We start from the raw sequence: 23,225 nt of genomic DNA, 5'->3' as shown, positions 1-23,225 counted from the left end.
GCATGTGGGATCCTCCCGAGCCGGGGCACGAACCCGTGTCCCCTGCACCGGCAGGCGGACTCCCAACCACTGCGCCACCAGGGAAGCCCACCATTGCTGTGTTTACACGTGAGCCTCAAGAAACATCTCGGAATGGCGTAACAGGCAACACAATGCAAATGAGTATAAGCTACGAGAGGAGGCAGAGGAACTGGGAAAACAGAAGAATGGCTTCCTCCCTTCCTTTTCACTATCGGGACAAAATTCCCCATGGAGGCGAAAGAATATTCATATTTCACTTTGCTGTGTATTTAACCCTCTGGCCCCCGCACATCTAACCCCAGCGAGAAGCACACAGCTCCAGGCATTTCTTCACACATCTGTCTGGGAAACCGTTTGTTCTTTTCAGACTCAACCCTGCTCCACTGCAAAGAAGAGTCTTCCAAATTTCAAGCTGCATAAAAGGCAAAGTGAAGATTAAAAAAGAATGTTTCCAGATATTGGATTAGTTTAATCAATGACTAGCCTCTCCCTAAAATAAACATTAAAAAAGGAGTTTTTGTCAGGCTCGTTTTCATTCTCCTTGTCTTCATGTTCTTGCACCATATTCCCAGCAGATGCCATGGAAAATATACATGAGCTTCCTAACAAATTCCCCTGATGGGTCCGCCATTTCCCCTCTTCATTAAGGTTGCTAGGTAGACTTCTCGTTTGTAATCTATAAAGCAAGCTATTGGTAGGTATCGGTCTCCTGCAGTGGACTCTCATGTTGATTGGGAAAGTTATTATTAATAGCAGAACATTTTGACTAATTAACAATGCAAGTGATTCTTCTAAGAACAAGAAAATTATGGGATGATGTAAACCACTTCTGAGCACATCAAACTATGCTAGACTCATAATCTTGATTTTGGTATTTCAGGAAGTTCAATAAACACCACCGAGGACCTACTATGTGCAGGATACTGTGTAGGGTACTGGGAATTTTTGAGCAAAGAAACAACCTTTAAATGATTTAGCCGTAAGCTAGTTACTTATTTTCTAATGAAGGGCATTGATGCTCATTTATACAAGACCACAGAGCTAGCTGGTAGCAGCCAGGAAGAGAATTCTTAGGTCTGTACTCTTCCATTTAATTTAGAAAAACTTCAACCTGGTTACACTAAAAGACAGATCTCCTCTTGCATCTCCTAATGGCTCTTAAAGTTTTGGATTTTATAAAGAAATATATCTTGGCTATAAAAATTACATCTGTGGGCACATCTACACAATGGAGTATTTTTCAGCCATAAAAAGGAATGAAAGACTGATATATGCTATGACATGGATGAACCCTGAAAGTATTATGATAAGTGAAAGAAGCCAGACACAAAAGGCCACATATTGTATGACGCACTTGGATGAAATGTCCAGAACAGGCAAAAACCCATAGCGACAGAAGGTAGATCGGTGGTTGCCAGGGGCTGGGGGCAGGGGACAATGGGGAGTGATTACATAATGGGTGTGGGGTTTTCTTTTGGGGTGATGAAAATAATTCGGAACTCGATAGAGGCAGGAATTGTACAACACTGTGACTGTACTAAATGCCAATGAATTGGTCACTTTCAAATGGTTAATTTTATGTTATGCAAATTTCACTTCAATAAAAACGTTACACCTGTGCCTGACATCTTGCTGGTGGGAACTTTGTAGAGTGGGAACAGAGAGGCTGAAATTTCCTAAGCCTGGGAGGCAAAGACTGACAGCAAGACTCTGGAGCTTTTAACACCTACACATTGTTTCTGATAGAAGGAAAGATATTTATCTTCGGCTACAATTTCAAATTCTTAATTGGACTGACAGGCGAGCGGAGATCTGCCAAATTCAACATTTTAGGCTATGTTTTTCTTCCCCAAATCCTTGTTGCCCATCTCTTGGCCTTTCGGATAAATTGCCAAAATCCACCAGGGCCATCAGCACATGCCACTGTCTCAATTCTGTGCTTTTAGAGGCATGTCTGTGTGTGTGTGTGTGTGTGTGTGTGTGTACGGGAATATGTGTACACATGCTTGTGGCTGTGTGTCAAGCTCTTAACATACTGGAGCAAATAACGGCATCGTGTCCTACCCTGACACTTAATAGGGTGGGCTGCACGCTACTTCCCCTTTCTATTTTGACTTTGATGCCCCTAATCTCCATGACACTCAGTTGCTAGCAGCCACGTGGGGCCGGTTTTCTGGAAGGAGGACATGTCTAGAGCTAGAGTGCTTCCAAGATTTCTGCCGAACAGTCAACACCAGGGGAAGATGCTCTACCCTTCCCACTTAATATTCCCCCATGCCCGACCGCCCGACAATGGCGCCTCAGTGGGTCTCTCTCGGGCAGGTGGGCTACGACGCACATCACCATGGTAAAACCCGGTGAGTTCACACAGTAACAAAGCGTGGTTTACTTTAGTCAGCTCAGGAATTCCCAAACGCGTCTGACCCTGGAACCTTGTTGTTTTAACACCAATTAACACCCTGTAGAACACATTTCAAAAATCACTCATCACATGCACTCTAATTCTTCTAAGTGACATCTTTCCGGCTGATAACTGGAGTTCTCGGCTTTGTATTCTGGGGAACTCTGCGGGATCCTTGAATTGCCTATGGCAGTGAGGGACAGAGGCGTCATCCGGTGGAGTCTGAGTCCCTCCTAGGAACTCTGAAAAACGGGTACTGTTCAGAGGGAGTTTTCGTCTTATCATCCTCTTGATACAGATAATTTGCTGCTAAAAATGATTTTAATTTTAGATGTCTCCTAAGGAGTAGACCAACTTTCTTATACTTGGATTGAGTGAAGAGTTTTGCTTATTTAACATCATTTTAGAAAAGTGCACATAGAATCACACTAAGAAGTATATATTAGGTAGGCTTGAGAATATAGTATGTTATACAATGCATTTGCATCCATTTAGTGAGCGGGAAGGAAGGAAATTAGCATTTATTGTAAGTTCACCTTGAGACAGGAACTCAGCTAATATCTTTACTCCATTATTTCATTTTATCCCTACAGCGACCATAGTAGGTAGGAATAATCGGCCCTGTTTTATAGATTTGTTCACACATTCATTCAGATAAGGCAGTTTGCTACGTGCTGGGGCCATAATGGTGGAAACAAGATGGCTAGGGGTCCTGCCCGCTGGGAGCACATGAGCAAAAGGAGAGTCACAAGGATTACGGAGCAGCCCCAGTGCTACCCGTAATTGCTCCCGAGCAAATTAGCACAGAGCCAAGCGCTCGATTCCAAAGCATATGCGTCTCCTACAATGTAAAACTTGAGGCTCTCGCTCCGCTAGGGGTTTTCTGATGTTTCTGAATTGAAAAACTTGTTGTGGTCTGACTCAGCTTGCAGGCGAACATATCCACTTTAAGTGGTTTAACGATGCAGAAAAATCACATCCAACTCTCACTTTAGGAAGGCCTGCAGGATTAAAAGTTTGTTCTGGGCATTCCACCCTCGAATAGAAGAATAAAGATGGTTTAGAAATACACAGGCACCAAAGCCCAAGGCAGACACAGTAGTCAACACGACTGTGAAGTCACGTTCTAGAGAAGAATGTTAAGTAATATGAAAACATAAATCCAACAAACATTATGGACTATCTACAACACTTAAGGCCTGTTTATAGGAGTCGCCAGCAATGTTATCGCAACTACTGATAGAGGTAGCTAGTATGAGTCCAGTTTTCTAAGTCAAAAATAGCTCTTGGGGACTTCCCTGCTGGTCCAGTGGTTAAGAATCCGTCTTGCGATGCAGGGGACGCCGGTTCAATCTCTGGTAGGGGAACTAAGATCCCACATGCCGCGGGGCAACTAAGCCTGCACGCCACAACTACAGAGCCCGCACTCTGGAGCCCATGCGCCACAACTAGAGAGAAGCCTAGGCGCTGCAATGAAGAGCCCACGTATCACAACGAAAGATCCTGCGTGGGACTTCCCTGGTGGCGTGGTGGTTAAGAATCCGCCTCCAATGCAGGGGACACGGGTTCAAGCCCTGGTCAGGGAAGATCGCACATGCCGCAGAGCAACTAAGCCCGTGCACCACAACTATTGAGCCTGCTTGCCACAACTACTGAAGCCCGCGTGCCTAGAGCCCATGCTCCACAACAAGAGAAGCTACCGCAATGAGAAGCCCGCGCACCGCAACGAAGAGTAGCCCCCGCTCGCAGCAACAAAAGACCCAATGCAGCCAAAGATAAATAATATATAAATAAATTTATTTTTTTAAAAAAAAGGGCTTCCCTGGTGGCGCAGTGGTTGAGAGTCTGCCTGCCGATGCAGGGGACACGGGTTTGTGCCCCGGTCCGGGAAGATCCCACATGCCGCGGAGCGGCTGGGCCCGTGAGCCATGGCCGCTGAGCCTGCGCGTCTGGAGCCTGTGCTCCGTAACGGGAGAGGCCACAACGGTGAGAGGCCCACGTACCGCAAAAAAAAAAAAAAAAAAAAAAAAAAAAAAAAAGATCCCGCGTGCTGCAACTAAGACCTGACGCAGCCAAAAAAAAATTTTTAAAGAACTGTTTTGTTTTGTTTTTTTAAAATAGCTCTTGAAGAAACCCAAAGAACAACAGTCAAAAAGTGACAGTTCTAGGATTTGAACCCAGGATTCCAAATTCCAAGTCCAAGCCCAGTGCCTTTTTACTATATTCTAATTGCTGGAAAGGGAACAGGGCTCAGGAATTGACCAAGAGGATTGACAAATAGAGACAGAAAGAGAGAGGATGCAGAAACAGAGGGACAAGGGCTCCTAGCAAAATTTTACAGGCACTACGTATTCACATCTGATGGAAGTGTAGACTTCTCATAAGCGGTGGGCCAACTTTCTTATGCCTGGATTTAGTGAAGAGTGTTGCTAATTTAACATCATTTTAGAAAAGTGTACATACAATCACACGAAGAACTATATATTAGTGAGGTTTGAGAATACAATATATGATACAACTCATTTGTAGAAAGAGCAATCGGTCACGTTTCTGTTCTTGATGAGATGGGCTTGTGAGAGGTGGCACTGAATGGATCCAGGTATGACCTGCTGGGCCTGAGCGAGATCACATGTGGGCATCCATGCGCTTGTGTTAGACTTCAAATGCAGGTCTTAACTTCCAGTTAAGTTCTCTCTTAACTGTTACGGGGCCACATGCTCCCCCCCGCTAGGTGAGAATTTATTCGTGTTAGACTGGATCGGATTTTTAGGGGTTGCTGAGACGTGCAGCCCACACTAGCCATTTCATCTGGACATCTCACAATTTACAGCTGGAGAAAAGTACTATTGGATCCCGGTTGGAAACCATGACGTAAGTGTAAACGCTGTCTGGTAGAGTGTCCTGGGTACACTGGAGTATTAGTGCCGTGTGCAGTTTTTAACGTTAGCATGAATATTTCAGGCAACTGGAGGCAGTTGAGAGCAGCGAAGACAATTAAGTACTTGCTAGGAGTCATGAGGAAAGAAGCTGGCCGCTCTTGGAGAAGGGAGGAGACCATTTTAAGGATACAAGAGGGATGGTAACCAGCTGTTATCCACGTGCTTTGGAAGAGATAAGTATCTAACCAGTCTCAGAGGAAATTTTCTCAAATAGAAAAAGTAACACAAAGAAGCCGGTTGGACTCTCGACCAGAGTTGTAAAGATACTCTACCCTCCTCCCATTGAAGGAACAGTGAAAACGGAAAAACCACCACCTGCCTCTATGTGGTATTTTGAGAATGAGCACAGTGGGCAACACAAGCAAGCCCTGCATAATCATTAGTTCTCTTTCGCCTTCCTCGAAGAAATTCAAGTCAGAAGATGGTATTTTTTGCCCTAGGCCAAAGGTTGGCCAAGTACCGCCCGAGGGCCAAATCTGGCCTGCCGCCTGTTTTTGTCAATGGTCTTATTGGAACACACCCTCGCCTGCCCATTCATTTCCATCTACGCTAGGCTGTTGGAGACCTACCCGGAGTTGAGTAGTTGTGATGGGGACCTGATAACCTGCAAAGCTGAAAATATTTACTCTCTGGTCCTTTACAGGCAAAGTTTGCAGACTCCTGGGCTTCCCTGGTGGCGCAGTGGTTGAGAGTCCGCCTGCCGATGCAGGGGACATGGGGTCGTGCCCCGGTCCGGGAAGATCCCACATGCCGCGGAGCGGCTGGGCCCGTGAGCCATGGCCGCAGAGCCTGTGCGTCCGGAGCCTGTGCTCCGCAACGGGAGAGGCCACAACAGTGAGAGGCCCACGAAGCTTGCAGACTCCTGCTCTAGGATAACAGACCAGCATGAAGGAGCTGTCTGGGGGTCTTCTAGGGATAGTCTTCTATTACGGCTTTGGAAGAGGATCAGTTGACTCTGAAACTTTGAACGAATGAAGAGTCAAGGCCACTGGCATTGGTTGGAGATGTCATTTAGGTGGCATTAGGTGCTTTTCCTGGGCTCCACAAGAATTGCTATAGGTGTTTGCATCAGCGAAGGTGAATAATTTTATGCCCGTCAAGTACGAGCACTGAAGGCACAGTGACCCCTGTCAGTTTCACCGCTGACCTGCCCATTCAAATCATGTCATTTTTTTGTCCCCCTACCACAGAATAAATATTTTAAAAGAAGGAGGTATGAAGTTGACAGTTTCGTCCTTTCTTTGTCTCCCACATGAGTCGGCCTTGACCTTTCAGGAGAGGCAAAGCTTCTCAACCAAATAAAAACAGGCCTAACAGAGAATAACACCTGGGCAATTTTGAAAAACCAGATAAGCCCTGAAATGGAAGAAAAGATTCCCTTTTATGTTTTGGTCTTCATTTTGATGCTTTGTTATCAAGTACACGATAAGATCAGGTCTGAGAGTCACAGTAAATGCTGTTTTGTGCCATTATAAGCTTTCTTCCCCCACTAAAAGCAGGCTGATTTCATTCTTTCTAACTGGCGGACTCTTGTTTCAAAGGCCTTGAACTCTAGGCTGATACTGAAAAGGCTTTGACATGTCAAAGGGAAGCATCTTTAGCTGGAACAAAGCACCTCAAAGCCTCTATTCTCTGTGGTACTCGGCCTTGAAAATGCAAACAAAGGCAAGGCAGGGCAAGGCCAACCAATCACACCCCAGACACAGGAGCCCAGGCGCCGAGAATTTCCCAGCAGCCCCCGCACTCACCTCTCAGTGATATTCTTCGCGGTCTGTAGGAAACGCGCGTGATCATTCTCCTTCAGAGAGTGTTCTGCTTGGGAGATGAGTGATGCCGACCGCTCGATGCACTGCTTGCAGTTTGCAATCTGCTGAGCCAGTTTGCGAAGCCTCATCACCTTGAACAAAAGAGGCACGAAGATGGTTACACGGGTGGGCCCGCGCTTAGTGAAAACGTGTCGGGCTGGACCCTCCCGGTGTGTGCGTTTTATTGTATGCGAGTCATCCTTCAGTAAATGTTCAAAAAGGAGGCAGAGAAAGACGGAAACCCCAGCTATGGCACTCTTGTCTTAGCTATTCTTTATCTCCTTGGAGAAGTGTTGCTAATTTGTTTTAAGAGGAAACCCTGAATTGCGAATTGCTTCCCTGTTGATGGGGGAAAAAGGTGTTGCCCAGTGTGAGTTACAGAGGGTCACCGGACCCCTTCCCTCACACAATTACCGTAAGATCGTAGGGAACCCTGAAACTTTCTCTAGTTCAATTTTTCAGCTGGGCCATTGAGAAAATAAAACACCTCTGTAGGTGCAAATGTGTGCCTTCAGTCAAAACCATTTTCTAAAAAGTTCTTTGCTATCCATGTAATAAAATCGCGATGCAAAAACAGTAGGTATCACTATTTCCCACACTATCTCAAACTCATGTGTTAAATTAACAGAAAGGGAGCATTTTTTTCCATTGATTAATATTTTTCCTGTTGAACAGATGAGAGAAAGCCAAAAAAAGCACAGCTGGGCCATTTCCCCTCACCGGGAACGTCATTTCCAGGCACTCTGTGCTTACTTGATAACTAAAACTATTTTGATAAGCATTTCCCAGTCGGGATAAAAACGCATGTTTGGTTCCAACCTCCATTCCAACTCCTGATTCCGTCTTGCTTGCAAACGACCCTCAAACGTAATTGACCATAACCTCTGGGGCAGGCCAAGATAAGTCCACGGTAACCCACTTGACCATTTGCTCTGGTGTTTGAAATGTGCTCAGAGATGAAGCCCTCTGGCCAGAAGCCAAGTTCAAATGAGACGGCTAATTGGAATTGCCGTGCGCCTGGTGCCCTGGTGCACACAGCCTGGGACAGGTCTTGGCCGGCTTTATGATCATTCCGGAACGGAAAATAGCCCTGGGTGAAAGGCTAGGGAGGCTCAGGCTCCCTCCAGAATTCCTGCTAACTCCAAGAAATTCCTCCTTTCTCCAAGTCATCATTATCGTCCCCGCGCAAGTCTAACAGAAGAAAAGGAAGGAAGGAGGTGTCAGGACTTGAGGCCTCTGAGGACTGTCCAATTTCAGCTCTGTCCTCCTACAGCAAACAAAGGAAATGAATGCTGAATCGTGAGGCATCGGCCACAAGACTGCAGGCAAGAGTGAGAAAGATTCTTGAAAGTAAAGGCTTTAGAGAAATGAACTGTCAAAACTCTGGGGCAAAGAGTATGTTATCTTAAGCCCGGTAAGAGATTTACCTCATTGTATATAATTATAGTGACCATCACCGCAGATTAACTGTGTTCATTAGTTGAATAAAATAACACTTATTTTACACCAAATAGAATTCAGCTGCTAACATCATTATACCCAGAGGTAAAGCTAAGAAAGGCACAGAGTCCAACTCAAGATATTAGAACGTATCCTTAAGAAACTGTCAGAGGAAGAAATATTTAATCACGTAACATAAAGAATGCTTTCAATTACACGGCAGAATTGAAGATATTTAATACAATTCTAACAACAGCAACAAAATAAGGACCAAATATTCCTTCTGAATAACTTCATGCCCTTTCGGTATACCTAATAATAGTGACCCCACAGATGACACAATGGAAAAATGCTTGAACTCCATTTTCTTCTTTTTTAAAAAATTTCTATCATGATACTGGAAATTAAAAGCGACATAAGAGGAAAAGGAAGAAGAAGAAGAAAAAAGAGCCCTAAATCATGCATAAGTTGAAGCAAGCCCAAATGAGAGCCTCCTTTGAAAATACAGGAATTTTTTACAGAAAACTGTTGGCGTAATTATAATTTTAGTTCAGTGTACAAATTCCATCTGATATACCAGATTGGAGCTTTTCAAACCTGGTGTGCGCAAGAATCAGCTGGGGACCTTTGTTAAAGAAAAACCGTAGATGTTTGGGCCGGCACTCGCATATCCTAGGTGAGGAGTTGTAATTGGCAGGGTGGCAGGAATCTGCATTTTAACAAGCAATGAACGTTTTTTGATCTGCAGGTGATGAATCGTCAGTATGGAAAGGATTAGCATTTAAAAGACTAAATGAAAGAGGAGAGGACAAAAGAAGGTAGCAGAAAGCATTCCTGGTAGAAAGGGCAAGATAAGTTTTGTAAAACTTATTTCTCTGTGTGTGTGTGTTGTTTATGTGTGTGTGTGTGTTAGTGCCGGGTTTGATGTTATATGTATTTTTTTTTACCGTGGGTTTCAGTAAAAAGGAAAAGGAAAAGAAAAACTTTTCTAAGTTAGTTCACAAACTATGGTCTGTGGACCACATCCAGCACACAGCCCGTTTGTGCAAATAGTTTTAAGGGCACACTGCCACGTGCATCTGTTTATGAATTCACCTGTGGCTGCCTTCACACTACACCACTGGGCAGCGGTGAGCGGTTCCGATAGAGACCGAAGGCAAAACCTACGATATTCATTATCTGGCCCTTTACAGAAAAAAGTTTGCTGACTTAAATGATTCTGATCAGATGGCCCTGGATTTGAACACACTCTGTGAAACACTGTCCTATGTGGTACCACACTTCAGAATCAGACACTGAGTATTTAGCAATATACGAATTTCTTCATTAGAAAACACTTCTTTAATATATTACTTAAAACTTTTTCCACGTTGGCACTCTTCTCTTTTTCCTTTGGGAAGTGCGACTGCACATTGTAACTTGTGGAATTCACTCCACACTCATCATGGAAATACTCTGCCTCCTTTTGGGGACGTAGGCCTATTTAAATCAATTTATTTGCTGTTTATTTTACCTTACAAATGCTTTTTAAAAGTGGCCCTTTATTTTTCTTTAAATGTATTTGCAATGCTTTTATATATACGTAGGGTTCCCATCCCAAAATTGTTAGGTCCAAACCATCGATCCTCAGTTAAACAAGTATCTCGCTCAACAAGGACTGTCTTCAGTGCTTCTATCAGGCTATACAAAAGCCCTGACACGTAGTCCAGGGGAATTAGCTTACATTTTGGAGATTCAGAGTACATAAAAGCAGTGACGAGAAGGGACCCTTTTTCTCTTCAGCTGCAGCCTTCTACCATAGGTATGTGTCTGAACATAAACACATCATTGGCTTAATCTGGAGTTTGCTGTCAGCTTTTCCTGTGTTGGCGCAAAATTTATCCCCTACCACTGAAGAAATAAGCCAGTTCTTTCCCGGGGAGTCTCAGAGCTTGAGACTTTCCAATCAGTCTCACCATAAAGGCTGCTGAGCTATTTATTTTAAAGAAGGTGCAATGGTCTGAGAGCAGGAGTTACCAGCGTGTGCTAATGTGTAACATCGCCTGATTGGCAATCTCCCCAGTTGGAGGATTTGCGGTGGGTTTGTTTCCTCCAGATCGAATGGCATTGTGATCGGCGCCAGAGACAGATGAGGGCAAAGTCGCTAGCCCTTCTCTGGATTGAGTGTCTTCAGACTTCCCAACCACCAGCCTGGGCACCCTCACTGGGCAACAAGTCCATACTTGCCCTCCCTGCCCAGCCTCTCTGATTTCCAGGGCGTTGGCACCCATGCTCTTCTTTTCTTTAAAACGTATCTCTGACACCCAATGCCCTGGCCAGGGACTTACTCACTGTGAATTCCCGGGTCTGGGATGAACCAGTCCTCGGTCGTGTACCAAATTAGTAACTCAATGGAAAGCTGAACGGGGCCTTCCTCTCTTCATCTTTCCCAAGTAACACTGCCTTCTGAGACTATATCCCTGAGCACACGTGCACTTTCAAAAAGTGACACATCTCAAACATACGGACCGTTTTTAAAGTCATATGATCAACTTTCCCATACACAGTACCGGCTTTAGCAAATCTCAGTGTTTTCATCATATTAGCGTCTGATTTTTCAAAAGGAAGTAAACTATTATCGATGGCATTGAAGCCTTTGTGCGTCCCTCCCTAATTTCATTCATGTCCCTCTCCAGAGGAGAGCACCCTCTTGATGACTCCCAGGCATGTTGATGTATATATGCCTAAACATTATATGGGATTTTTTTTGTAGTTCATCAAATTTTATATAATATTCCTCATCCCCTAAGAATCATCATAAAACTTGCTCCCATTTTTGTGATCTGTCCATATGAATACGTATCACCCTAGTTCGTTACTTTTAATTTCTGAAGACTGTTCCATTGTACAAACGTACAATTTACTTGTCTTATAAACAGCTTTACCGAGATATAATTAATATAGAAGAAACTGCACATATTTCAAGTACAAATCTGATTCGTTTTCAAATACGTGTAAACCCATGAAACAGTCCTCACGTTCAAGATAATGAACATATATATCACCCCCCCATTCTCCTCCTGTCCCTGTGGAATTCATCCCGCCCACCCCTCTGTCACTCATCGCTAAGCATTCACTGATTTGTTTTCTGTCACTGCAGATTATTAGAAAGTGTTATTTCTAGAATTTTGTATGAATATACTCATGCAGTGTACACTAGTTTCTGTCTGGCTTCTCTCGCTCACCATAATTCTATTGAGATTCATGTTGTCGCGTGTGTCAAGAGTTCACTCCTTGCTGGACAGCACTGCATTGTGTGCAAATGCCACAAACCGTTCATCTATTCATCTGTTGATAGACTTCGGGTCATTTCCAGTCAGGAAATTACCCTTAATATTACCCTTCATATTAACGTGAAAATTCACATACAAGTTTTATATAGACATCCGCTTTCATTTTTCTTGGTAAACACCTAGAATGGCTGGATCGAATGGTAAGTGTATGTTTAACTACTTAAGAACGGGCCAAACAGTTTTCTAAAATATACCGTCTCCATTCTTAGAAACAGTGTGTGAGCTATAGTTCCTTCACATGCCCACCAACACTTGGCATGGTCCATCTTTTTAAGTTAACTATCCTAGTAGATAAGTAGTGGTATCTCATTGAGGTTTTAATTTGCATTTCCTTAATTATTAAATGACTTTGACCATCTTTTCATGTGCTTACTTGCCATCCTTATACCTTCTTTGGTAAAGTATCTATATTCAAATCTTTTATCCATTTTGGTGAAGGGGTCATCTATTTCATTATTAATGAGTTTTGAGAATTTGTAATATATTCTGGATACAATTACTTTATTAAATAAATAATTTATAAGTATTTTCTCCTAGTATGTGGCTTGTCTTTACATTCTCTTAAGAGTGCCTTTTGGGGCTTCCCTGGTGGCGCAGTGGCTGAGAGTCCGCCTGCCGATGCAGGGGACCTGGGTTCGTGCCCCGGTCTGGGAGGATCCCACATGCCGCGGAGCGGCTGGGCCCGTGAGCCATGGCCGCTGAGCCTGCGCGTCCGGAGCCTGTGCTCCACAACGGGAGAGGCCACAGCAGTGAGAGGCCCGCGTACCGCAAAAAAAAAAAACAAAAACGAGTGCCTTTTGAGGAGAAGTTTTTACTTTTGGTGAAATACAGTATATAATTATCTCTATAGTTTGTAAGTATTTCTTTTATGTTTCTGCCAGTGTATATAATCTTTGGTCAACCAAAGTTCACCAAGATTTCCTCCCATGTTTTCTTTCTTCTAGAATTTTCAGAGTTTTTACCTTTTACATTTAGGTATATGAGCCACTGACATTTAATTTTTGTATGTGGTGTGAAGTATGGATCAAGTTTCCTATTCTTATGTGTAGACAGCCTCCCCTGTGTGGAGGCTAAAACTCAGCTTCCAAAATTCCCTTCCCGCTCAGTTTTCTTTGCCATTTCAGTGCACACGTTTTTCCCTCCGAAACTTCTAATTTGTTATTTTTATATCGTTTTTTTTCTTATTTCACATCCTTCTTTTGTGGTTTCACAATTTTTTGCTCTTTTAAGATAGAAGTTATTCCTTCCTGTATCTCTTTGAACATCTTCTTAACATTTTCACATAAAATTAATTTCAACTGAGGTGAGAAGATGTCTTTGATTTTGTTGGCTGTATTTTTAGAACTTCAAGAGCTCTTTCTTTGCTTTGGAATTGTGGTTTGACTTTCTGTTTTCAAGGGCTGAAGTCATTCATAATGTTTTTCTCCCTCACCCACCTTGCTTAGCCTCTCCTGTCGGTTTACAGTCTCCTTCACCCCATCCTTGGGGGTCCTCATTCCAGAATCTTGTATTATCTCTGCATTTCTGAAGCTCCCGTCTTGTGTAGGTATCAGAAACAGTGCAGAGCCAGGCTCCAACCCGGCTGACTTACTCTAGACTCCCAGGCCTGAAGTTTGCTAACAGCTATGACCCTAGGTGAAAACTGGCAATAATCTGTCTTCGGTCCCTTTGAATGAACTGCGAAGCCTTACACAGCCCATGGCATCAACCAATGAGCCTGATTTCACTTTCCCATGCCATCTGGAGCACTTCTAGCCCTTTTACCCCAACGTTTCCAAAACTATTTAGCCACAGGAGTCGAAGGTGTAGCCGCTTTAGTCTCTTCCAGACCAAGTCCCAGGAGCCTGCGTCTTAAAAAGCCACCATCACGGCTTTGTAGTTTTCTTCTATTTCTGGCCCATGGAGATGTTTATCTGGCTTTGGGCCCAGCTCTGTGTCTCTTTGCTTTTCTGTTTTACTATGTTCCCTATCACGGACATGTGTCCAGGGTGGAGTGGGTGTACCAGAGCCTGAAGCCCATGCATCACCATGGCTGGAACTGGGGACACACACACCCCTTCGTTACTTTGCTCTAGCTCACGAGAGGAACCCTCATGCTGGGAAGCTATGTAAGGGAAAGGAAGACCTGCTGGCCAGGAAGTTGTGGCGGAGAGTCACTGCAGGCTGAGTAAGGGCCCCCAAAGATGCCCACATCCTAATCCCAGGAGTTTTAAAAATATGTTACCTTACACGACCAAAGGGACTTCGCAGATGTGATGAAGTGCAGGATCTGGAGATGGGGGATATCCTAGATTATCTGGTTGACCCCAGTGTAATTCTAAGGGTACTTATGAGAGAGAACAAGGAGAGTCTGTGCCAGAGAAAGAGATGTGAGGATGGGTGCAATGCTCAGAGTGATATGAAGAAACCACAAGCCAAGGAATGTGGGTGGCTTCTAAAAGCCAGAAGAGAAGTGGATTCTGCCCTAGAGCCTCCAGAAAGAAACAGCACTGCTGAAATCTTCACTTTAGCCCAGTTGTGACTGATTTTAGACCTCTGACCTCCAAAAGGTCAGGCATCAATAAATCTGTGTTGTTTTAAGCCACCGAGTTTGTGGTAATCTGTTCCAGCAGCAATAAGGAAGTAATATGCATATTGAGAGCTGATCCCTGCACACGACCACGTAAAGGCAACAAATTACCTTCCGCATGTACGTTAATAATTAATTACAGCTGTTTTCAGGCTCTCACGTGCCTGAGAACCCGGAAGACGTCAGGTATTAAGAGAAATACACATGGTGCATGATGACAGAAAAGGAAGTAGATTCTGTACAGATTCCAGGCTGACACTCAGGATAATTTGTATGTGGGGGAAAGTAGCTGTTCAATGCATCTGAGTCCGTCCCTGGCCAGGGAAGAATTGTGTATTAATTTGATAATCTACCGGAACAGCTTCCAGAACTATTTGATTTGACTTCAGCTTTTCTGATCACCACCACAGTGTACATGTATAAATATTTTTCAATGTATACAGACAAAGCAGTCTAAAACATTCAACAATATTAGAAGCACCTTTAAAAGTTTGAAGAAAACAGAGAAGAGCACATACATTAGCTGTTGTAATCTGTGTACTAAATACTTGCCAAGTGGATTTAATTATACGTGTCATTATAGTTATGAGCAGTAATAACAGAGATTCATGAACTGACTGGATCTGGAATGAATGTTTCTAGTTTTAGATATTTACAAAATTGTCTCGTGAGGGTGGCAGAGAAATGGGGAAAATAAAGTAGATCATAAGTATTTCAATACAAACATGACTAATTTAAAAATAGAATAAAGTGATGGATTCTTAAGTTATCAACATTTCTGAATGAATTTTGAATAATGAAGAAGATGGCCATAAAGAATATAACCTAAATTTGTGAATTGCTTTTTGAATATAGTTTACTATAAAACCATAGGAATTTTAAACATACAAACATTAGCAAAGAAGTACTATTAATATTGTATATCCACAAAGGGGTATAAGATATAGTGAAACTACAGGAGTTGTGCCACGATGAAACTGACACCTGTCTAAGTTCCCTCAAAAGCATGAGAAAGCACTTCATAATTTCTGTATATAAAGTCTGATTCATTTAAACATTTATTTAATACTGTTTTGATTGCTAGGATATAGCAATAAATATGAAATGCACTTTTCCTCTATGGAACCCACCTTCTCATAGAGAAGAGAGATGGAAAACAGTGGCTACAATAGTCCGGAGCTCCATGCTGTGCCCTGGAGCTGGGTAATGGAGCAGCCTTTGTATTACAGGTATGCATAGGAGACCGTAACAAAAAGAAAGGGTGGAGGAAAAAATGGCCAACCAAGAGGCTTTGAACTAGTCTTCAAGACTTAGGATGAGATTATAGACAATATAGAAGAAGGGTCATTCAATATTTCCTAAGCTATTGAAGTGCATGGGAGTATATTTTCTCTAGATAGGAAATACAAAATCTTCGGCCCTAGAAATCGTACCTTCCCTTCTTTGATCTTGGTTCCAATAATCTGTCGTCTTTGCTGAATGATCTCAATAAGAAGATCACACTCCTCCATCAATTTGGCTTCTTGACGTGATGCATTGACCTGTGGGATAGATAAAATGGTGAGCATTAATTTGGCATTTGTTTTAGTTAAATTCTCTTTTTTTAATGTAGACTAGTATATTTCTGGTAATTGCTGAAAACATATTTTATTTTATTTATTTATTTTTTTTTTTTTTTGCGGTACGCGGGCCTCTCACTGCTGTGGCCCCTCCCGGACGCGCAGGCTCAGTGGCCATGGCTCACGGGCCCAGCCGCTCCGCAGCACGTGGGATCTTCCCGGACCGGGGCACGAACCCATGTCCCCTGCATCGGCAGGTGGACTCTCAACCACTGCACCACCAGGGAAGCCCGAAAACATATTTTATTAAAGAATTTACTGAGGTATAGTTGCTATACAATATTATATAAGTTTCAGGTGTACAACATAGTGACTCACATTTTTTAAAGGTTATATTCCATTTATAGTTATTATTAAATATTGGTTATATTCCCTGTGTTGTACAATATATCCTTGTAGCTTATCTATTTTATACATAGTAGTTTGTACCTCTTATTCCCCTACCCCATCTTGCCCCGCCTCTCTTCCCTCTCCCCACTGGTAACCACTAGTTTGTTCTCTCTATCTGTCATGAAAAGATATTTTTTTATTTGTCTACTGTTTTCTTTTTTTTTAACATCTTTATGGAAGTATAATTGCTTTACAATGTTCTGTTAGTTTCTGCTGTACAACAAAGTGAATCAGCTATACGTGTACCTATATCCCCATATCCCCTCCCTCTTGAGCCTCCCTCCCACCCTCCCTATCCCACCCCTCTAGGTGGGCACAAAGCACGGAGCTGATCTCCCTGTGCCATGCGGCTGCTTCCCACTAGCTATCTCTTTCACCTTTTGTAGTGTATACATGTCCATGCCACTCTCTCACTTTGTCCCAGCTTACCCTTCCCCCACCCCCGTCCTCAATTCCATTCTCTACGTCTGCATCTTTATCCCTTTCCTGCCCCTAGGTTCTTCAGAACCTTTTTTTTTTTTAGATTCCATATATATGTGTTAGCATACCGTATTTGTTTTTCTCTCTCTGACTGACTTCACTCTGTATGACAGACTCTAGGTCCATCCACCTCACTACAAATAGCTCAGTTTCGTTTCTTTTTATGGCTGAGTAATACTCCATTGTGTATATGTGCCACATCTTCTTTATCCATTCATCTGTCGATGGACACTTAGGTTGCTTCCATGTCCTGGCTATTGTAAATGGCGCTGCAGTGAACATTGTGGTACATGTTTCTTTTTGAGTTATGGTTTTCTCAGGGTATGTGCCCAGTAGTGGGATTGCTGGGTCGTATGGTAGTTCTATTTTTAGTTTTTTAAGGCACCTCCATACTGTTCTCCATAGTGGCTGTATCAATTTTCATTCCTACCAACAGTGCAAGAGTGTTCCCTATGAAAAGATACTTTAAATGTTAACTCTTCTTCCAATTATGCAGGGATGGCAAATATAGGACTTACATGTCCACTCCCTATCTTCTTGCACCCCCGGAAAACATTTATTATCCAATGACAGCAGTCTTTTTTGCTAAGCCATACTGAACCTCAGGGTCTTGCTTTTTTTAAAAAAGTATTTATTTATTTGGCCACGCTGGGTCTTAGCTGCAGCATGCAGGATTTTGTTACCGTGTGCGGGATCTTTAGTTGCAGCAAGCAGGATCTAGCTCCCTGACCAGGGGTCGAACCCAGGCCCCCTGCACTGGGAGCACGGAGTCTTAGCCACTGGACCACGTGGGAAGTCCCTCAGGATCTTTCTTAACACACCATGTACGTAGCTATTACCAACTGATTGAAAATTGACACTTGAAATATAGTTGCAGTTCCTGCTTTTATATTTTGAAGGAAAGTGCAATTTTAGCCTGTTAAACATAAAAAGTTAGAAAAAACGAATATTATTCTTTTATGGAGGATAGATTAGCATCAATATCTTTTGGACAAATTTTCCAAAAGCAAGATAGCAAGGTTACATTACATTTATTGAACTTTTCTTTTATATACAGACATGAACTTTGTATTTTATCACTATAAAAACATCAAAAAGGAGAAGGGTGGTTGAATATCTTATTAATCTTACGGCATACTTTTAAATCGTACTTCTGGTATACCTCAGGAAGGCCGGGGTTCTGCAATGAAAGCCTGCCCTCCTCCTGGCAAGGTAGATCACTGTAGAATGGCTTGTATTTGAAGTTTTTAAGGCTCATTGTATGCAAGGGAGGGTTAAAATTAGCTCATTCTTGGCAACTGGGCTTGGGAAATACTCTGCACGTGCTATTTCCTCCATCTCATGACAATTCTGAAATGCTTATTCACAGACAGAGACCCAGAAATCACAGCTGTGGGAAATGGAGATAGCATGCATGAGTTTTATGATCTTAACACAGCGCAGGAGAAGCCTGCAATGTTACAAAGAACGACAATAGCACTGATTACTCCAGTATAACTCAGGGAGGAGACGTGGCCCAGTCATTAAGCCCTTTTGATTAGGGATACTTTCTTTAACTGGAGTAATTTCAATCGCTATGAATGACACAAACCGGAAGTGGGGTCAGGAGTTCAGAATAAAAATTCACTGATGGCTGTTCAGAGAAATCATGTCCTGTTTCCAGAGACCAGGATTCCTTGAGTTGTATTCCTGATCACTGTAAGACAGGGCAGAGAGGCAACTCAAGATACTGCCTTATTGAGGAGATGGTGGTCACTGGCCATTTGCAGCGAACTATGAGATCATGTCCTGTGTCAGATTAGCATACAGACATACTTGCTAAATGTTTCATAAACAAAAGAAAGAATTAAGAATGCATTGATGGACAAGCACAGAACGTGGAACTCAGGCTAATATTTCAAGGGAGTTAATCACTGGGCTCAATTTCTCTTACCATTACTTTTCTGTCATCATTTCTAGTTCCCCTTGAGGCTTCTCAAATAAGTTGAGCTATCTATGGAAATATTTACTTGAAACCCCACTACTCTCGAGAAATTTCTTGTCATTTCTTTTGACTTCAAACTGAATTTAATAACTGACTACAACCGAGCTGTGAAAAGGATGGGATCGTATTGAAACCATGGGCCCATTATAATGGAGAAAGTGAAATTTCTGGAAGATAGCACCTTACACTTGAAAAGTATCTCCTAGAATGAGCCCTCAGAGCTAAGCTGTACTTGAACATACAATCAGGGTAAATCCAACTGGATGCAACCTCCACGAAGGGAGGGATCTTTGGCTGTTGTATGAAATGAGGCATCTCTCCCACGCACCTGGCACCATATGTGGCACAGAATAGGCATTCAAAAACTTTGTTGAATGAACAGATGGTGAAGATGATCTTCCAACAAGAGACAAGGTAACATGTAGTGAAGCAAGCAGCTATCATGATACATTACAAGCACTCAACACGCAGGTATTGGATTTGTTGGTTTTCTAGGACTGTATAGACACAAAATACATGTCTTAAGTTATTTTTTTAGGGGGAAGGGTGTTGATTTTCTTTTTTTTACAGCCTTATTGAAATATACTTCACATATCATAAAATTCACCCATTTAAAGTGTACGGTTTGTGGGTTTGAGTGTATTCAGAGTTCTATAATCATCATCACAATCTAATTTTAGAAAACCTTCGATATCCCCTAAAGAATTCCCAATACCCATTTGCAGGAACTCCACATTCTTGCTACCCACCCCATTTCAAGGCTTAGGTAACCACTAATCTGTGTTCTGTCTCTTCATGGATTTGCCTGTCCTGGACATTTCATAAAAATGGAATCAAACAACATGCGATCCTTTTTGTCTGGCTTATTTCACTTAGCATAACGTTTTCAAGATTCCTCCAAGTCACAGCATGTGTCAGTACTTCATCCCTTTTTATGCCGAATATTATTCCATTTAAGCAATATACCACATTTTGTTTATCCATTCTCTAGTAGATGGACATGTGGGTCGCTTCTACTTTTTAGTTACTATAAACAATATTGCTATGAACATTCATGTATAAATTTTTGTGTGTGCATATGTATTCATTCTTCTTCAGTATAGGAGTAGAATTGCTGGGTCACATGTGAATTCTGTGTTTAACTTTTTGAGGGACTGCCAAACGGTTTTCCGAAGGGGCCGCATCATTTTATATTCCAACAAGAAGTATGTGAGGCTTCCAATTTCTCCACATCCTTGTCAACACTTGATACTGTCTGTCTCTTTTGTTTTATTCATCCTAGTGAGTGTGGAGTGGCATCTCACTGTGGTTTTGATTTGCATTTCCCTGATGGCTAATGACGTTGAGCGTCTTTTCGTGTGCTTCTTGGCCATATGTGTACCTAATTTAGAGATAAGACTATTCAGATCCTTTGCTCATTGTGTAATTGGGCCATTTGTCTTATATAGTTGAATTGTATGATTTCTTTACATACTCTGGATACAAGTCCCTTGTTAGCTATGTGATCTGCAAATCTTTTCTCCCATTCTGTGCGTTGTCTTTTCATTTTCTTGATGGTGACTTTTGAAGCACAGAAGTTTTAAATCTTGACGGAGTCTAATTTATCTCTTGTTCTACTGTCACTTGTGCTTTTGGTGTTGTAGCTAAGAAACCTAATCCAAGGTCGTGAAGATTTATACCTCAGGTTTCCTCTAGAAGTTTTATCTCCTACACTTATGTCTACAAACCATTTTAAATTAAGTTTTGTGTATTATTATGAGAAGTAGGGGTCCGACTTCATCCTTATATTTATGGATATCCAGTTGCCTAAGCACCATTTATTGAAAAGACTATTCTTTCCTCCATTGAAGTGTCTTAGCACTTGGTCAAAACTCAACTGACCACATTGTGAGGTCCTTAGGTTTTGATGTGGCTGCTAACATATTCTCTGGTTAAAGATATTCTGGGTTTCATAACTCAAAAAGACACATGCACCCCAATGTTCATCGCAGCACTATTTACAATAGCCAGGTCATGGAAGCAACCTAAATGCCCATCGACAGACGAATGGATAAAGAAGATGTGGTACATATATACAATGGAATACTACTCAGCCATAAAAAGGAACAAAATTGGGTCATTTGTAGAGACCTGGTGGGACCTAGAGACTGTCATACAGAGTGAAGTAAGTCAGAAAGAGAAAAATAAATACTGTGTGCTAATACGTATATATGGAATCGAAGGAAAAACAAAATGTATTGCCGGGATTGGCCTCCTGTCAGGCTCCCTACTGTACTGTATGCAATTCCATATATACAATGGAATATTACTCGGCCATAAAAAGGAACGAAATTGGGTCATTTGCAGAGACGTGGATGGACCTAGAGACTGTCATACAGAGTGAAGCAAGTCAGAAAGAGAAAAACAAATATCATATATTAACGCATATATGTGGAATCTGGAAAAATGGTGCAGATGAACCTGTTTGCAAGGCAGAAATAGAGACAAAGACGTAGAGAACAAACGTATGGACACCGAAGGGGGGAAAGGGGAGGTGGGATAAATTGGGAGATTGGGATTGACATATATATACTAACTAATATGTATAAAATAGATAACTAACAAGAACCTGCTGTATAGCACAGAGAACTCCACTTCACTGCATGGTAGAAACTAACACAACATTGTAAAACAACTATACCCCCCGCAAAAGAAAAAGAAGATATTCTGGTTTTGACTGAACCTAGTAAGACCCTGCTAGTAACTCTGAAGTAGGTGCCCTGAAATGTGGTATGGAGTACGAGCTCTGCTCGTAGGATGATACCGAGAAAGTCGAGGAGTATGTCCGTTTCTAAGTTGTCCTATTTTGTAAAATGAGGCGAATATTATCTGCTCTCTCAGTCAAGTGGGATTTTTGTGGTAAATACAATACCACAAGATATGAGGAATAATATATGGGGAAATGACTTACATTAGGAAGCCACAGACAGGTCTGAGGTAGTATTGTCTGCATTGGGAAGTAGTTTTGTTAAGAGACTATGATTTAGTTTGGGATCTATTTCACTCTCAAAATCATTGCAATTTGGGTTACTCTATGGTAGGAAAAGTGTCTCAGTCGCCATCATAACGTGGGGTTCAATTTAATCCAAATTCTGACTAATCGATATTTACGATGAATAGGTTTGTTTTACTGACAAAGTGGACTGAAATCTACTTTGTTGAGCCAAATATGTTTTGAGAAAGCTGACACTGCAACCACCGGCATCCCAAAATATAAATTCCCAGAGATTGGGGAATATCATCTGATCTTTTTTTTTTTTTTTTTTTTGCGGTACGCGGGCCTCTCACTGTCGTGGCCTCTCCCGTTGGGGAGCACAGGCTCCGGACGCGCAGGCTCAGCGGCCATGGCTCACGGGCCCAGCCGCTCCGTGGCATGTGGGATCTTCCCGGACCGGGGCACAAACCCGCGTCCCCTGCATCGGCAGGCGGACTCTCAACCACTGCGCCACCAGGGAAGCCCTCATCTGATCATTTTAGGTCAAGTATTATCCTTAGATCTTTCAAAGAATACAGATGTGACCTTCCTTTGAAACTGGGAAAGTTGAATCTCTTTTCCCACCTTGATGAAGCTTCCAAATATTTGTAACCCTACCGTTCTTATATTCCGAAAGGTACAATAAAATGAGTTGAATGCTATCCTATATTTCTAAAATTCTTCCAGTACAAAGAAGTTTTCCACAGTTGTGCTGTTTCATGTGTCACTTAAAAAAAAAAAAAGTTAATGATTTCATTGGACTTCATTTCTTATACGGGCTATTAATTAAAATATGGCAGGGTTTATTGGTTACTTGCAGTGTGTTCAGGTGTTTCCAGTTCCCAGCTTTGGTTTGGAAGCTGGCAGCTCCTGGTTATGATTTTAGCTTGTATTTCTGATTCACATCTTTTGATTCAGAAACCACGAAGGCTGATGGAAGTGCTCTGAGTAGGGCCAATCTAAGGATTCAAGAAACCACCGCCAAACCTTCTTTTACAGACCTACACTTCTATCTTTGTGTCATAAGTCTCCTTCTTGGTCCTTAACCTAAAGACAAGGGGGGTGGAGAGAATTAGGAATGCTGGCCAGTGGTAGCAACTGCTGTATACCACCTCTGGACCACATGGAAATAGGGTGCTTATCCTATAGAGCCCTTCACATCGCAGGACAAAATATAGCTTAAAACTGAGCCCTCTTCCCATTCCAGCCTCCTCCCTGCTACATTTTTTCTC

The 23,225-nt window shown here is 42.3% G+C and overlaps 1 protein-coding gene across 4 annotated transcripts in view; it reads right to left on the bottom strand.

Moving 5' to 3' along the window:
* The window catches only part of MID1 (midline 1), a 649,032-nt gene that overhangs the window by 40,640 nt on the left and 585,167 nt on the right, over positions 1-23,225 (bottom strand). For all 4 annotated transcript variants that reach the window (XM_030845180.2, XM_060292841.1, XM_060292842.1 and 1 more), the window contains 2 exons: positions 15,941-16,048; positions 7,110-7,258 (listed from right to left, as the gene is read on the bottom strand). In XM_030845180.2, the coding sequence (XP_030701040.1) occupies positions 7,110-7,258; positions 15,941-16,048 (257 nt within the window). The remainder of the gene's footprint in view (positions 1-7,109; positions 7,259-15,940; positions 16,049-23,225) is intronic.

This window comes from Globicephala melas, chromosome X (genome assembly GCF_963455315.2).
Source record: "Globicephala melas chromosome X, mGloMel1.2, whole genome shotgun sequence".
NCBI classification, from domain to species: domain Eukaryota; kingdom Metazoa; phylum Chordata; class Mammalia; order Artiodactyla; family Delphinidae; genus Globicephala; species Globicephala melas.
The sequence above is the reverse complement of the archived record's forward strand: the minus strand, read 5'-3'. Positions and strand labels throughout refer to the sequence as shown.